The sequence below is a fragment of the Electrophorus electricus genome, chromosome 17 (assembly GCF_013358815.1).
Source record: "Electrophorus electricus isolate fEleEle1 chromosome 17, fEleEle1.pri, whole genome shotgun sequence".
Taxonomy (NCBI): Eukaryota; Metazoa; Chordata; class Actinopteri; order Gymnotiformes; family Gymnotidae; genus Electrophorus; species Electrophorus electricus.
The window spans coordinates 3,552,826-3,568,077 of record NC_049551.1 but is presented as its reverse complement, the minus strand read 5'-3'; the positions used below and the strand labels follow the sequence as shown (position 1 = coordinate 3,568,077).

Sequence of the window (15,252 nt, the reverse complement as noted above, 5' to 3'; positions counted from 1 at the left end):
TAAAACAGAAAGTCTGTTGATAAGGCCTGAGCTCTGAAATGTGTCAGCTTTTCTTGTGTTTTATGTGGCAGAGCAGAATCGTTTAGTCATTTGGGTCATTATAGTAAAAAAAAAAAAAAAGTTTGCTTGTTTAATGGTGAGCTACTGACCTAATAATCATCTAGAAGAACAATATCAATAAATGTGTTAGTGAACCAGAGAAGTGATTTTGTGTCTATAAATTCGTAGTTCCCGATACAGTGCGTATGGTATTAATTACCAGACTGAAAGAGAGTTTCGCGCATTTTGGTGTAAGTTGCTGTTGTCGGTTACAAAGTTGGGACAGAATCTTGTTGAACCTGAAAAGCTTATCACATGTTGTTCCGTGATTACGGGCCAGACAGTTAGATGAGCAGCGAATATTGTCCCACCCATACCCTCCCCTCGCAGTTGAAGTTTGCGCGTACACGATCATCCAGAATAGGCACTTCTAGATTTCCAATCCAGACCCCGCTGCGGAGCCCGAATTTGGGGAGGAGTGTCTGCAAACGCGTCCAGGGTAGTGCAGTTCTGAATATCACATTCCTTTGTCATAAAAAATCAGGGAGCGAGGATAAGAGAGAGACAGAGGATCGTTCATCATTCCCGCTGGGGAGTTTAAATGGGACAGAAAAAGGTGAGCGTTTTTCCTGCAATTAGAAACAATTGTCCAGCTCCACTAAAAGTTAGATAAGACTGGGTGATGTTGATGCTGTGACGCTGGTCACTGCTCACTCTCACATTTGTTACCTTTGTGTTTATCACCTACCCGGCAACGCCACAAGTTTGACGATATCTGAACTTTTTCGCGTGCTGAGTGACAAGTAGTGCCTTGAATTTTTTTCGCGGACTAGTACATTCTTGATATTCACCATGAAGTGACGAATTTAAGAATTTCTGAGCCGTCAGATTGTGTTTTGTGTATCAAACGTGCAGATGTTGTGATGAGCCGTCCATGCATGTGACCACTGACAGTTAACCCTTCTTATTTCATATATTTCGATCATTTTTACTGTAATACTATCATAATTAATGCATTTGTTGCAGTTTCCTTCGTTTATCTGCAGCTGGTGATTATTGTTGCCGTAAAACAATTTCGAAGATGCTTAGATTAAATCACGGCGATGTAAACTGAGGCAAATAAACAAACAAACAAACAAACAAACAAACTTTTAATAGCTGTCTTGGTATGTACTAGATAAGGCAAGTATTGAATGGACTAACCTCGAATGGAGTAAACGGGCGTGCGTTTCAGTGGAGATAATCGCGCAAGAGTAGGTCTGTTTGGCTAGTCACGCAGTTATCAGGCTTATCCAGCTACGATAGTTTCAGTTGATGGAAGCAACTTAGCATTGATTAATTGTGGAGTTGGGAGTCTCGTAGGTCAGCTTTCATATGTTATCGCTCTAAAGGGCACCCATGCTGACTGACTGACAAGCCCTGCAAATCATTAAACAAAGAGAGGGTCGATAACTTATGGTCATGACATTAGTGGAAGGTACGCAGGTTAAATGTCTCCCGTAGATAAAAACGCAATAAAATGTAGCTTGTGTAGCTTTCCTTTATGAAATCTACATCAAAGTCATACATATTTATAGTACATGCAAAATGATTCCACTGATATTAATTATTTTTGTTAAGAGTGTGTTTCTGTTAATGAATTGTTCACTGTACACATTAAAATCACTTTGGCAACTGTCATATATTTCTCCTGGAACAAGAGGAAGGCAGCACTTAAGCTCTTGCCTGGCTATTTAGGAGCCCACGGGCTGGACTCGCCTATGCGGGCCCCTCTCCCTGTCTGCTCCAGAGGAAAGCCAAAGCTTTCTCAGGTGGTGGGAGATGGTGAACTCATGGTGAAGGATTGTGTCGCTGACGGCGTAAAATGATCCCTCACTTCCTGTGGAGGCTCCTTCCAGGCAGCCACAGACTGTAGGAGTGAGTGTGTGTATTTGCGTGTATGAATGTGTGTGTGTGTGTGTGTGTGTGTGTGTGTAATATTATTAAAAATAACTCAATGTGGATGTGGTTATGGGTTTATGTGTCTATGTGTGTGGTAACTTATGTGCTGTTAGATGGTTTTTTTAGTATTTTTTGTTGACCTTGCATCTCTTTGTAAACTCTTAAGTCAGCTCCTACATTATCATCTGTTTTGGTTCTATTCGTGAACCAAATCAGCTGACCATTGGACTAGTGGAGCCACTTGGTAATTGACTAGTGGAGCCACTTGTTACTTCAAAGCGGGTGAACCTCAGACGACAAGGAGGAGCAAACTCAGAGCTTTAACTCAGCTACACTGGATGTATGATATGCACCCCATCAGAGAATCCAGATGCTGAAATCTGAGCTTGTCCATTTCTAGAGCTGCTTTTCCCCCCAGTGTTGTCTTTTAAGTTTTTTCTTTCCCTCTCTCATATGTAGAAGAAGAATTAAAGGAGAATTTTGACTTTAGGATCAGTTGGATTTCATATTTCTGGGTTGCTCCCTTAAACAACCTTCTTGTAACTATGTAACCAGAATGTTTAGTCATTACTTAATAAGCTTGTGTTCTATATTAAGTGGAGTAAGATCCTGCTAGAGACATATAAAAGGTTTGGGTAACCGAGTAAAGGATGCTTGCACTGATTTCATATTTGCAGTATGTTGCATGTGAGTGTTTGACGAATAATGAGTATGCATATATGTATTTCTTTATTTTATGCAGGGTGCACGTTGCATCTGGGAACATCCTACTTTTTCCATTTGAAGTGTCCAGAAGAGGCCAATCAAATGAAGAGCATGTTGCCCCAGAAAAATACAGGCCCTACACTGGCCTATAGCAGCACAGGTATAGGCTCTTGCTCTCTCTTTGTGTTCCTTTCCATTTCATGGTGCAATAACTCATCTAAGGATAATATCAATGTACTATAACCACAGTTGTATAGACGACTGATGAAGGAAGTGAAAGTCCTCAGGACAAGTCAGCCACTAATAGAACTAATATACAAACTAAAGTCTGGAGTCCAGGTGGTGTGTGTTTGTGTGTGTGTGAGTGAGTGAGAGAGAGAGAGAGAGAGAGAGAGAGAGAGAGAGAGAGAGAGAGAGAGAGAGAGAGAGAGAGAGAGTGGTGTCCTTGTGCAGCTCCCACATGTCCTGCTATGTAGGAGTTCTGACCCAGACTCCCCCCCACAGTACCAAAGAGTACAAAAGCATTCCTGCTCACCTCTTACTGCTTGCATTTTGCCATTTTTAGAAGAAGATATTTTTTTTTTCTTTCTCCACATCATTTATGTTTGCTTTGGGCATAGAATTACTTAAAGGGACTTCTGGGCTCTGTAGTCAGCAGCACGCTGAGCTCACATTATGCCTTCATCCTCAGCAAAACTGCGGATCAGACATTGCCCTTTCTTTAGCCTTCCATTTATTTTGAGAGGGTTTCGCAAATCGCTGCCTATGTGACCAACCTCCTAAACAAAGAGTTGTTGTATTAGCACTTTCTGAGAACTGAACTTGTCATTAGTTGTATAACAGCAGTTTAGATTTCTGAGCAAGTTTCTGAGGGCATTGTCCTCAATCGGGTTTGCTTGATATTATGCATCTGTGATTATTCTGCATCTGTGATCTGTCATGAGTCAACAAACTTATCAGTACTATGTCAAATTAAACCATTGTCTAAAACTCTGGCTAAAGTATCAGTACATAAGCTTTCAGTTTTAACAGCTGGTAACGTGACATTAGTTTTATGTTGTATTTGCTTTTGCTGTCAGATTGCGGAAAGCTTCATACCAATGGTAACTCTGTGGGTGGGTCGAGTGTCAGAGGAACCCGTTCCAAGGCGGAGCTGCAGGAGTTGATGGACAGCTTGCAGCGGAGGAAGTCAGCTCTGGAGGCCAGTTTACGGGCCAGTACAGAGCGTGCTTACCTCAATTTGTCCCCACCCCCAAGTCCCGTTTCCACCAAATATCTCCTACAAGAACGGCCACCACTCTCGATCAGAGTTCCCTCCTCTTACACTGCCACCAGTGGCATCAGCATTCCGCCTTCCCCTCGCCAATCAGAACGGCCCATGAGTCCGGTCCACATCCATACTCATGCACGCCAGCAATCACAGGACAACCTTCTGCTCTGTCAGTTGCCTGATGGACACCGCCCAAGTACTGCCAGCTCCTTCCTGTCTATGTGGAATGGCTCCTCCTATGTGGCCGACACTCTTTCTGTGTGCCGCCGTGGCCCAAGTGGAGCTGCCAGCATGCCCTCCAGTCCCAGGCTGGGCCGCCGGCTGCTGGCCCGTGATCCAGAACCCGCCGGGGACCCTTCCCATCGACAGAGGAAGTACTCCACCGGCTCGTTGAATGGCCTAGCAGGACACAGCCTCTCTATGCCTAGACTGTACCGGGGAGACGTGCCAACCCTCTCCCTACCACCCCGCCACTCCTCCAGACCACGACGCAGCCTCCCTTCCCTGGAGCGCCCTCCAGACGTGACGGTGACAGCCAGCGTGCCCGACAGCCCTCGCAGGGCAAGCCTGTCGTCGGTGGGGTCAGCGCCATGCTTGGACCTAGGCCTGGGCGAAAGGAGGCTGTCGTTTGGGAAGGGAGGAGTGGTCTTGGGAATGGGTCAGAGGAGAGGCAGCATCACCTCCCTGAGCAGCAAGGAAGAGCTCCAAGACTACCATCAGAGACAGAGAGATGAGAGACTTCGAGAACAGGAAGTGGAGAGACTGGTGAGGGGCCATACAATACACACACACACACACACACACACACACACACACTCATATGTGCTTGAGTGAGGCCTTTAGCTGGAAGTGTATCCTTACTCTAAATCAGCCTCTATGCAGAAATGGTCATTTGCTACTTTGATTCCTATCCCACTCCACTTCCTCTGAGACTTTATGAATCGTGAAAGAGTCCGCAAGGTTTGGTCTCCGTCTGTTGCTAATGCTGGAGCATGTTATGGGAGGTTCACCGGCTAGTTCTCAACATGCCTCACAAGCTGTTAACTTAATTAACTCGCACACTCTGGTTCTCCCAGTGACACAAATGTGTAGGAGCCCTATGAATTAGCTTGGAGGATTATTTTGAATTTCCCACTTTAGCCTTTTATTGGGGTTTGAAATGCAGTCTTGCTGGCTTTACTCCACTTTTACTTGTGGGCAAGTTGTTATTTGATTGTGCCTCCTGAAAGTCACATGACACCCCCATGGAGCTGGAGCACAGTTAGTCACATGACAACCTGATAGAGCTGGCGCACAGTTAGTCACATGACAACCCGATAGAGCTGGAGCACAGTTAGTCACATGTATTCTGATGAGACTGCAAGGCGTGCTGAAGAATGTGTGTGTCTGGGTTCTGTGCAACCTTCAAGTTCCCAGGGAATGCAGTATTAGAAATGTTCCTATGATGCTAATTTTGGGTATTATATTAAACCTTAAGCAAATGTTCAATCAAAAAAACAACAGAAACAAAAACAACTGGACGTACTCACTATTTCTAGTTGAGAACAATCCAGTCATCATGTTAATGCTTCAGTGTGAGTGCACTGCAAAGTACTTTATATAATGTTATCCAAAATTATGTTTAACTATAATTGTTTTGTAGTTAGCTAATGTCAGTGTAGCCTAGTGTAGTGTAAAGTTTTGATACTTTAGAATTAACTCATGAATCCACAAGATGCAGTCTTGGTAACACAGGATCCTCTGATTTGTGTGAGGCCATGTGATCTATAAAATTTAGATCTGTTACTACAAGACAGTCACTGCAGTATATCGATCCATTTGTACAAACATTGCAGTTGATGTTTCATAACAGGGCTTTGCATACTTGCTTAAAAGAACCACCCCAGAGAACCATTCCAAAAGGCAATTTATACTGTAGATTTGGCTTTTGATCTCTGCATAGCTTTTTCTGGCTGGCTAGGCTGCTTAGACTCAAAGAGGCTGGATCAATAAGTTATAGTAAAAGCTACCATGAATCACCTGAGTGCTTTAGCTAATAAAGTGCTTTACTTATATTGCAGTGCTTGTATACCCTGTCTCACTCCTGTAGTCTCTCATTCCTCCAGGAGCGTCAGCGTCTGGAGACCATCCTCAGTTTGTGCTCTGAGCTGGACCACCCTCAGGTGGGCCGCGCTGACAATGGCACCTGCCCCGGATCTGCCGCTGTCTCAGACCTGCAGAAGATCAACCGGGAGCTGGAGAAACTGCAGGTGTCGGACGATGAGTCTGTGCTCTCTGACTCGCCTGGCGCACCTCCGGATAGCAGTCCGAGGGGTAAAGGGGGCGGGGAGACCCGGCCCCGGAGACAGAAGCAGCTGAGCAGGCAGAAGGAGACCAAGCCACAGTCCCCCACCAGCAGCGTGCAGAGCGGCGCTCATTCCCATTCCCCACACCACAACAGCAAGGTGAGCGAGCCAGGCCGCCAGCTCTTCATGCATGCGGGTGTGCAGGAATATGAGGCCAACTTCATCGTTCATACTTATAGATAAACAACTTTGGAATAAAGCATTTACGAAAAGGGCATTTGACTTTTTTGAGTTCAGCAATTGTTGTTACAGTTTCTGTCAGGTTGGAGCAGAAGCATGTATGATGTAGGGAAGCTTGAGTATGTGAAAGACTCGGATAAAGTCTCCACTCAGCATTCTGGACATATTCTTGGCTAGTGCATCCTGTCAGCACTAATTTTAACTCAGCTATGACCCCAGATTCATTTGTAAATGAGTGGGAAAACTAATCTGCAAAATGACTGGAGATTGGTCCCACAAACAAAATAAGTGGGTTTTGCTTTCACACTACACTGTACAAGGAGGTAGCAGATGAAGTTGGAGTGAGTTGGGTGTTTTTTATAATAAGTCCTTTCCCATTGGAAAGCTGTAATGGCTTCATGGTATGTTTGGGTTTGATGGAATAATGCCTCACACTAGGGCAGTTACAGACTCGCCAGCTTTTTTCTTTCTCTCAAAGAACAGAGGAGCAGGAAATGACTACATTCCCAGTGGGGATTTGCTGTGTGTGTATTTGTGTGTGTGTTTGAGAGAGAGAGAGAGAGAGAGAGAGAGAGAGAGAGAGAGAGAGAGAGAGAAAAACAAATGTGGCTGTGAGATGGAAGGAAAAAAGAAGAAAGAAATGAAATGGAAAAAAAAGGTTTGCCCTCATCTGTTCCTTTTTCCCCCTCCTTTTACTCTATATAATATGTTGTCATATGCACTTTCCAGTTGTCTTTATTGTAATCTCTCGAGGAGAAAAGTGATTTGCAGAAGTCTTTCTTACATCTGCAAAATGCAACAATAAAACCACTTTAAATACAAAGCAGATTGTAAAATAAGATGGTAAATGTACATGTTCCCCCTTGTTCAACAACACAAGGGCACTGGGGATCAAAGACTGTATAAATCTGTTATACTGCATTTCCTGGAGTCTGTAGCTGAAGCCTGATGGAAGGAGTTGAAAGTTTTCAATCAGAGGGTGACCTGATACAGTCATTTATTCAGCCTTGTTTAAAGTGTGTTTCTGAAACAGTTGTAATAAGTACACTGGCTTTAACAATGCTGCTGAAAAGATTCCTATTCTTGATGCTCAAATTTCCAAACCAGCTAATAAATGCAAATGTCAAAACTGACTGGAAGGAAGAATAGAGTGGCAAGCTTGGAGCACACCCGAAACTTACTGAGTGTTTTCTAAACAAACAAACAAGCAAAGAAACTAATATCTGGAAGTTCTTGTTTGTATTTTCAAAAACACAACTTAACATTAATTAATATACCAAAGTACTTGTAGCTGTTACCTCTTTCAGCTGTGATACCATTGATTATTGAAGAGTAAATATCCTTATTCTCTTCCCTAAAATCGATCAACAGTTTAAAATCGATCTAGTTTTAGTCTAGTTTTCTAGAACCATGGCTGTTTTCACAGCCTAGAAGAAGACTAACTGTGACTGAGTCATCTGCATATTTTAAAATGTACCCATCTTCACACTGACTCCCACAGTCATTTGTATATGATATAAATAAAAGTAGGGATAAAACACAACCTTTTGGAGAGCCAGTAAAAGAAAGTCAGCAATTCCCCCTACCAGTCTAAAGTCCACCGGGGACTTAACCATCAGTCTTTCTGCTAATAGACTGTGCTGGAATAAGAAATTATGAGAAATTGGCCCTTTTCTGCCTTTCCAAATGTTTTTTATGAAAAAATAAAAATCTTCCACCCTCATAGACGAGCAAAAACAAGAGTAGAGTAATGGAACGCTAAAAATATAATTAAAAAAACAAGCTCAATGCCTTTGCACAGCAGCCTAATAATTTACCCCCTATTACAGGCCTGGGCTCTTCCTCAATTCGGTCTGCTGAAGTTACACTCATTACTTCCAAAACACCTCTCCACACTCGTTACTTCAAAAACACCTCTCCACACTCATTACATCTGAAACATCACTTGTAACGAAGGCAGCTACCCTACCCAGGACTCAAACGCAGGTCTGATATGAGGTAAATGTTACCACCAAACCAAAGAGCCATAGCACCCATTAGCCTTCCTAAGTGACGGTTTCTGCCACACCTCTCCATGCGTGATGCATCCAAAACACCTCTACACTTATTACATCAAAACACCTCTCTACACTCATTACATCAAAACACCTTACACTCATTACATCAAAACACCTCTCTACACTCATTACATCAAAACACCTCTACACTCATTACATCCAAAACACCTCTACACTTATTACATCAAAACACCTCTACACTCATTACATCAAAACACCTCTCTACACTCATTACATCCAAAACACCTCTACACTCATTACATCCAAAACATCTCTACACTCATTGCATCAAATACACACCTCTACACTCATTACATCCAAAACACCTCTACACTCATTACATCAAATACAACTCTCTACACTCATTACATCAAGACACCTCTACACTCATTACATCAAGACACTTGACCTTCTGCTCTGAATGTTTTTTCTGTTCCTCTCTCCTCCCTCACAAATCATGCTCTTCAAATCTTAAACAAAACCTGCTAAAATCATTTGCCAGCTTGCTATCACTTTTCTCCCAATTCAGTGCTTTTTCCTCCGTTACTGTCATCTCCTGCCATCGTATTCTGACACTTCCAAATGGATGCAAAATTATTTTCGTTTCATTCCTTTTCTATTTATCTTTATGATTCGTTTTTGTCCCTTATTTCTTTCTGTACTTGTCTGCACAATTCCTTAGTTTTTCTCTCTTTCTGATTGATAAGACTCTTCAGATGTTTGGTAATCTGTGGTTTATTGTTAGGGTATAATATCATTGTTCTGATTAATGAATGTAAATTCATTTATATCTTTGCATAATTCTACAAACACATCCCAGTCTGTTCAAGAACAGCCCTGTTGTGTCTGAGACGGTTTTTTGTCCCATATTCTAATGTGTTTGTTGACTATCTTCTCCCTTTTCAACACTGATCTATAAGTGGTGATAAGTAGTATGATCCGCTAAGTGCACATCTGACAGAAGATTTATATGCATATGCATTTATATGCTTATTCAACCAATAAGGATCTAATAATCTCTGTCTACAAGTTGGGCAGATAACAGGGCTTCTATAGTTAATCATATTAGTTTGTTAATAATTAATAGAAAATGTATTCAAACATATTGAAGGGCATCTGACTTTCCACTGGCAGATATTTATAGTAAATGTGAGTGGAATTTGAGATCTGTGCTTATAACAGCATCTAAGACAAAGGCAGGAGTGTCTTCTTCCCATCTGGTAGTTACAGCATTCCTTTTCAATGCCATTGGATACCATATGCTACCAGTTAATCATAAAGAGCAAAGCTGCTCTTAAACTGAAGAATCCTATGGAAAACCAAGCTGCACAATTTAAATACTGTCTTGTAGGTTTTCATGAAAGAGATTATTTTGCATGTGCATGTATGCATGTGTGTGTGTGTTTAATCTATCAGTGAGAGCTGAGGCAGGGATATAACCCAGATAGAAGTTGCAGGTGTTTGAAAGTGAAAGTCTGGTTTCTGAATTCAGTCCATTTATGCACAAGATGACGTCTCTTGCCTCACTAGCCTAATCTCATTTACTTGCTTCCTATAAACATCTGAAAACCAAAACATTGCACAAACGTTAGCTCATATGTATCAAAGGGACAAAACCTCTCTATTTTGCATTGCATACAGTAATCTTTAAAGCATATCTTAATAGAGTTACCTAAATATAGAATTTATTGTACAAATTAAACTTACGGTGATGCTCTGGTAAATGCCATCTGTGCATATGCAAATGTGCCCAGGTGTCGGAGGAAGTGAAGATGAGACGGGAAGTGACCCGCATAGAGGAAGAGAGGATTCAGGTGCTCAACAACATTGAAGAGCTGGAGCAAAAGATCAAGGATTTAGATACGCAGATGGACGAGTCTATCAGAGAGGTGTGTGCCCGAGGACCTTATCATTCTTTATATATGATATACACTGGTAGTGTAACAGTGATTTAAAGGCTAAATCACAAGCTAAGGGAGAAGCTATCATGAAACAGAATAACGGACAGCATGGTTTGTCATGATGAAGATGAAGATGGTGCACAACATAAGCTGGCTGGCTAGCATGCTAATGGTTTGCAGAGTTATGTATGAATATATACACAATTCTCTATTTTTCATTAGTTTGGTTGAGTTGGTGAGATGAGTATGAATTGCAGCAGTATTTTACAGCTACACTGCATTTTAAAGCAATTTTGGGAGACAATGAAGTGCAATTAATTTCTCAGGCTTTTCTTACAACATCTACATCATTATTTGTCACTTTTATTGCTTAGCAACAAAGTTCAGTACGTTTCATGTAGAAAACCATTCATATCTTAAAAAATGGGTTGTTAGCTGGTCTAGTTTTTGAACCCGTTTTTTGAAGATTGCACTCTCTCTCTCTCTCTCTCTCTCTGTGTAGATGGAGGTGGAGAAGGCTCTGCTGGAGGGAGAGCAGGGGGCGGAGTTAGCGCTACTCCATGCGGATAAGGAGATGCTGGAGCAGCTCAGTGAAAAGATGGGCAAAGTGGAGAAAAGTGCAGATGCTGATAAGACACAGGCAGGTCCAGCTGAGTTTGGTGACATTTATTTATGCCTTGAAATAATGACTGATTTTTTTTTTTTTTTTTTTTAATCTTGTTACACTACAAGGGTGGAAAATGTGAATATATGGAACATCTAAATAAATATTAGTGAGCATGAAGATTTCTTACATCCTACATTTACCTGCTGAGCACACCTGTACCTTTTTTTTTCCATTTCTGTTGCTGTAACCCAGCCTTGCCTCTTCTCTCTATTCCTTCTCATTCGTGTGTGCGTGTCCTTCGTGTGCACTTGTCCTTTGTGTGTATTTTGTGGGTGTACACACGGGGCCTGCCTGCACTCTGTAGGACACAGCCCTGTTGGAGGCAGAGAGAGTTAAAATAGAGAAGCTAGCAGAGTTGATCTCGGAGCAGAAGAGCCAGCTGGACTCGTGTCCGGAAGCACTGAAGGAACAGCTCCAGAGGCAGCTCTCCAGGGTCAGTCAGCCACCTGCAGACCCCTATTGCTCTCTCCTGCTGCACCAGCCACCTCCGTACCTTTTCCCGTGCTCTTCTGGCTTGCTCGACTCGCATCCCTGCCTGGCTCCAAGGTCCTGGCTGCTCCTCCTCTCCTGTCTTCTCCTTTCCTGCTTTGAGCAGTCTGGCCTCTTCTTTGGTAGGCGGCTCTCCTAGCATGATCTGCCCTGTTCCACGCATGTCAGCTATAGCTGATTCATTCGATAGCTTGATGCGTGTATCTGTGTGTTTTCAGGACACAGAGATGTTGGAGGCTGAGACGAAGCGTTTCGAGGATCTGGAGTTTCAACAGCTCGAGAGGGAGAGCTGTCAAGATGAAGAGAAGGACACACATCTCCAGCAGCTTCTGAAAGAGACTGCAGAGTACCAACGCAGCATAGTCATGCGCAAGGTACGTGCACGTGTGCGTGTGTGTACGTGCAGTTACAGACTCCCACAAATGCACTGTAAAAAATTTATGAGAGAGAAGGTAAAATTATTAAATGCATTTCATTACATTTATTATTAGTTCACTCAGTTTCATTCCCAGGAAACAAGAAGTGGAGGAGTGAGGCTTTATCATAATTTAATCTGTTTACCAAGAAAAATTTCTTTGTTTTAGGAGAGGATCCTGACCCTGAAGAAACAATCTACTCAGATTACCCACCAGGCTCAACGGGAGAAGGAGAACTTCCTGAAAGAGAAGAACAATCTGCACCTCATGTTGCAAAGGGTGAGTTTGGTGTGTGTGTTTGTAAATGTGTGTCTCCATGTGTGTGAGCCAATTCCTACATTCTCACACACTTCCTCATTAATTCTCCACAGGAGCGGGAGAACCTTTCCACTCTGGAAGAGAAGTATGCCGAACTGACTGGTGGTCTTAGCCCTGTATCTATGAAGGATGTAAGAAAAACCACCACTACATAAATGAGATCTTTTTGGGCAGACAATTCATAAAATAGAAAATATACACTGCCTGGCCAAAAAAAAAAAAAGTCCACACACACTAATATTTAGTTGGACCACCTTTAGCTTTGATTATGGCATGTATTCACTGTGGCATTGCTTCTGCAATGTCACATTTATTTCTGTCCAGAGTTGCATAAATTACCCCCCCCCCCCAAAGTTCTTGTATTGATTATGGGAGATTTGGACCAATGCACAAAGTCTTCTCCAGCACATCTCAATGGGGTTCAGGTCTGGACTCTGTGCTGGCCAATCCACATGTGAAAATGATGTCTCATGCTCCCTGAACCACTCTTTCACAATTTGAGCCTGATGAATCCTGGCATTGGCATATTCCAAGATGACATCAGGGAAGAAAAAATCTATTGATGGAATAACCTGGTCGTTCAGTGTATTCAGGTAGTCAGCTGACCTCAGTCATTGAGCATATAATGTTGCTGAACCTAGACCTGACCAACTGCAGCAACCCCAGATCATAGCACTGCCCCCACAGGGTTGTATGGTAGACACTAGGTATGATGGGTGCATCACTTCAGCCGCCTCTCTTCTTACCGTGATGCGTCCATCACTCTGGAACAGGGTAAATCTGGACTCAACAGACCACATGACCATTCCTTCAGAGTCTAACCTTCATGCTCCATAGCAAATTGAAGCCGATTTTGCTGGTTAGTCTCACTGACAAGTGGTTTTTTTAAGGCTACACAGCTGTTTAGTCCCAATCCCTTGAGTTCCTTTCGCATTGTGCGTGTGGAAATGCTCTTACTTTCACTATTAAACATATCCCTGAGTTCTGCTGTTCTTTTTCTACAATCTGATTTCACCACACGTTTAAGTAATCACTGATCACGATCATTCAAGATTTTTTTCCAACCACATTCCTTCCTCGAAGATGATGTTTCCCCACTGTCCTCCCACTTTTTAATAATGCGTTGGACAGTTCTTAACCCAATTTTAGTAGCTTCAGCAATCTCCTTAGATGTTTTCTCTTGATGCGTGCCAATCTTTTCCATGACCACAGGATGTGTCATTCGACATGGTTGTTTAACAAATGAGAAGCTACTTCTTGCATCAGTTAGGGTTAAATAACACGTTGCCAGCTGAAACATAATCACCCATGCAGTAATTATCCAATGGGAGGCTCTTACCTATTTGCTTAGTTAAATCCAGGTGGTGACCTTTTTTTTGGCCAGGCAGTGCATACTTAGTAACTTAATACTGCTTTAATTAGGAGAGTTTTTTCTTCAAATATATATCCACTAGTTGAGAAGTTTATTAAAGTCCAGTCTTAATCTCAACACATTTTTTTTTATTACAGCATTTTCGCTCTATGGAGGAGAGAAGGCGGCGCAGCAGTGGTAAGGAGGGTGGGCCGTTGCTGAGTGACATTAGGCCCCGTAAGAGAGAGAGGCAGAGCTCCGGCACCTTCAGTAGTTCCACACTTGGCCACAGCCTGTCCCCAAAGGTCAGACATCCGTGCCCACTTTGTGGCTTTCACATGCATCCTTATTTTTAATAATTCCCATATAAAGGTTTTCATGCATAAAGAATAAGCACCAACTAATATGAAAATGTCAAACGCAAATACAGCGAAAGCTGAGGTTTTTTTGTGATTATCCATAGTTAGGAAACATTTTTTACAAACTTAAAGAATAAGGCTTAAAAATTGTTTTGCCTTGTCCGCTGTCATGGGATGATCAAATAACACAAATAACCCAAAGATCCCAAAATATCCAAACAACGCACAAAATTTGTCACCTTTAAAAGGCCACACGGCGAAGGACCATCCGCCTACTGTTAACTGTAGCACTCATTTCATACCTGAAGATTACCACAGCTGTGGGATGTGGAAAGCTGGGCTTACATGATGCCTTGATCTTAAGACTGCTGCCTTTCTAACAATATGGCCATGTAAATAAACGAAACAGAGGTGTTTAAGGCAACTAAATTACTTCACCCATTTTAGTTGACATTAGCTAACATTAGCTAGCTAACTGACAGACTTGCTAAGCATGGTGGCTCAAACCATACTACGCCAAAACTACTCCATGTAGTTGCATTAGGGAGACATAGATTACCTTTACAACAGTAACGATAATTGAGCATTTGAGTTTAGCTCGCTAGCTCCTTTCGTTAATAGCTCAATGCAACGTTTCTAAGGTTCACTATTTAGCTAGTTAGCTAATGCCACGTTTCCCATAATGATCCAGCATCATTCCAACACTCGAGTGGTTAACACTTTTTCAATGTACAAAGTTAGCGCTAGAAATTCACTGAAATCAGCCACGCAGAAGAAAAAGTAATGATAATGCATACATTTGAGGGCTAGTCACCTATAACACAGACACTTGAGTAACCTACCAAAAGCACATATCAGATCACTAAGCAGTCATTCTCTTTGATCTTGGTGTTGTTCACTGTTGTCCATCAGTGATGTCACTCGGCAACATTGAGGAATTTTTGGAGTGGCTTTACTTGAATTTGTTTTACTTGAATTTACTTGAATTCGTCATTTTTAAAGAAATGAACATGTTATTTTCATTTTAATTCAAATATACATTTTTTCAGTAGTTAAGATAATGTGATATTTTCAGGGAAGTCCATTAGGTGGTGCTTAGCCTTTAAGTTTTTTACGTGTGCATGAAACATTCTGTTGTCCACTTCTCTTGCATTGCAGACACTGACTCTTATTGTCTCTTCCTCCTTCCATCTCTGTCCTTCCTCCTCTCTTTC

The 15,252-nt window shown here is 42.2% G+C and overlaps 1 protein-coding gene across 5 annotated transcripts in view; it reads left to right on the top strand.

Moving 5' to 3' along the window:
- The first annotated feature begins 488 nt into the window (after window positions 1-488).
- Window positions 489-15,252, top strand: part of phldb2a (pleckstrin homology-like domain, family B, member 2a) — a 22,531-nt gene continuing 7,767 nt past the window's right edge. For 2 of the 5 annotated variants that reach the window (XM_027006471.2, XM_027006469.2), the window contains exons 1-11: window positions 497-655; window positions 2,723-2,845; window positions 3,765-4,720; window positions 6,061-6,399; window positions 10,292-10,426; window positions 10,941-11,078; window positions 11,410-11,538; window positions 11,813-11,968; window positions 12,179-12,289; window positions 12,382-12,459; window positions 13,838-13,984. In XM_027006471.2, the coding sequence (XP_026862272.2) occupies window positions 2,788-2,845; window positions 3,765-4,720; window positions 6,061-6,399; window positions 10,292-10,426; window positions 10,941-11,078; window positions 11,410-11,538; window positions 11,813-11,968; window positions 12,179-12,289; window positions 12,382-12,459; window positions 13,838-13,984 (2,247 nt within the window). In that variant the 5' untranslated portion in view covers window positions 497-655; window positions 2,723-2,787. Of the gene's footprint in view, window positions 656-2,722; window positions 2,846-3,764; window positions 4,721-6,060; window positions 6,400-10,291; window positions 10,427-10,940; window positions 11,079-11,409; window positions 11,539-11,812; window positions 11,969-12,178; window positions 12,290-12,381; window positions 12,460-13,837; window positions 13,985-15,252 lie in introns of all 5 variants that reach the window. The other 3 variants (XM_027006473.2, XM_027006472.2, XM_027006470.2) reach the window with 2 other exon arrangements.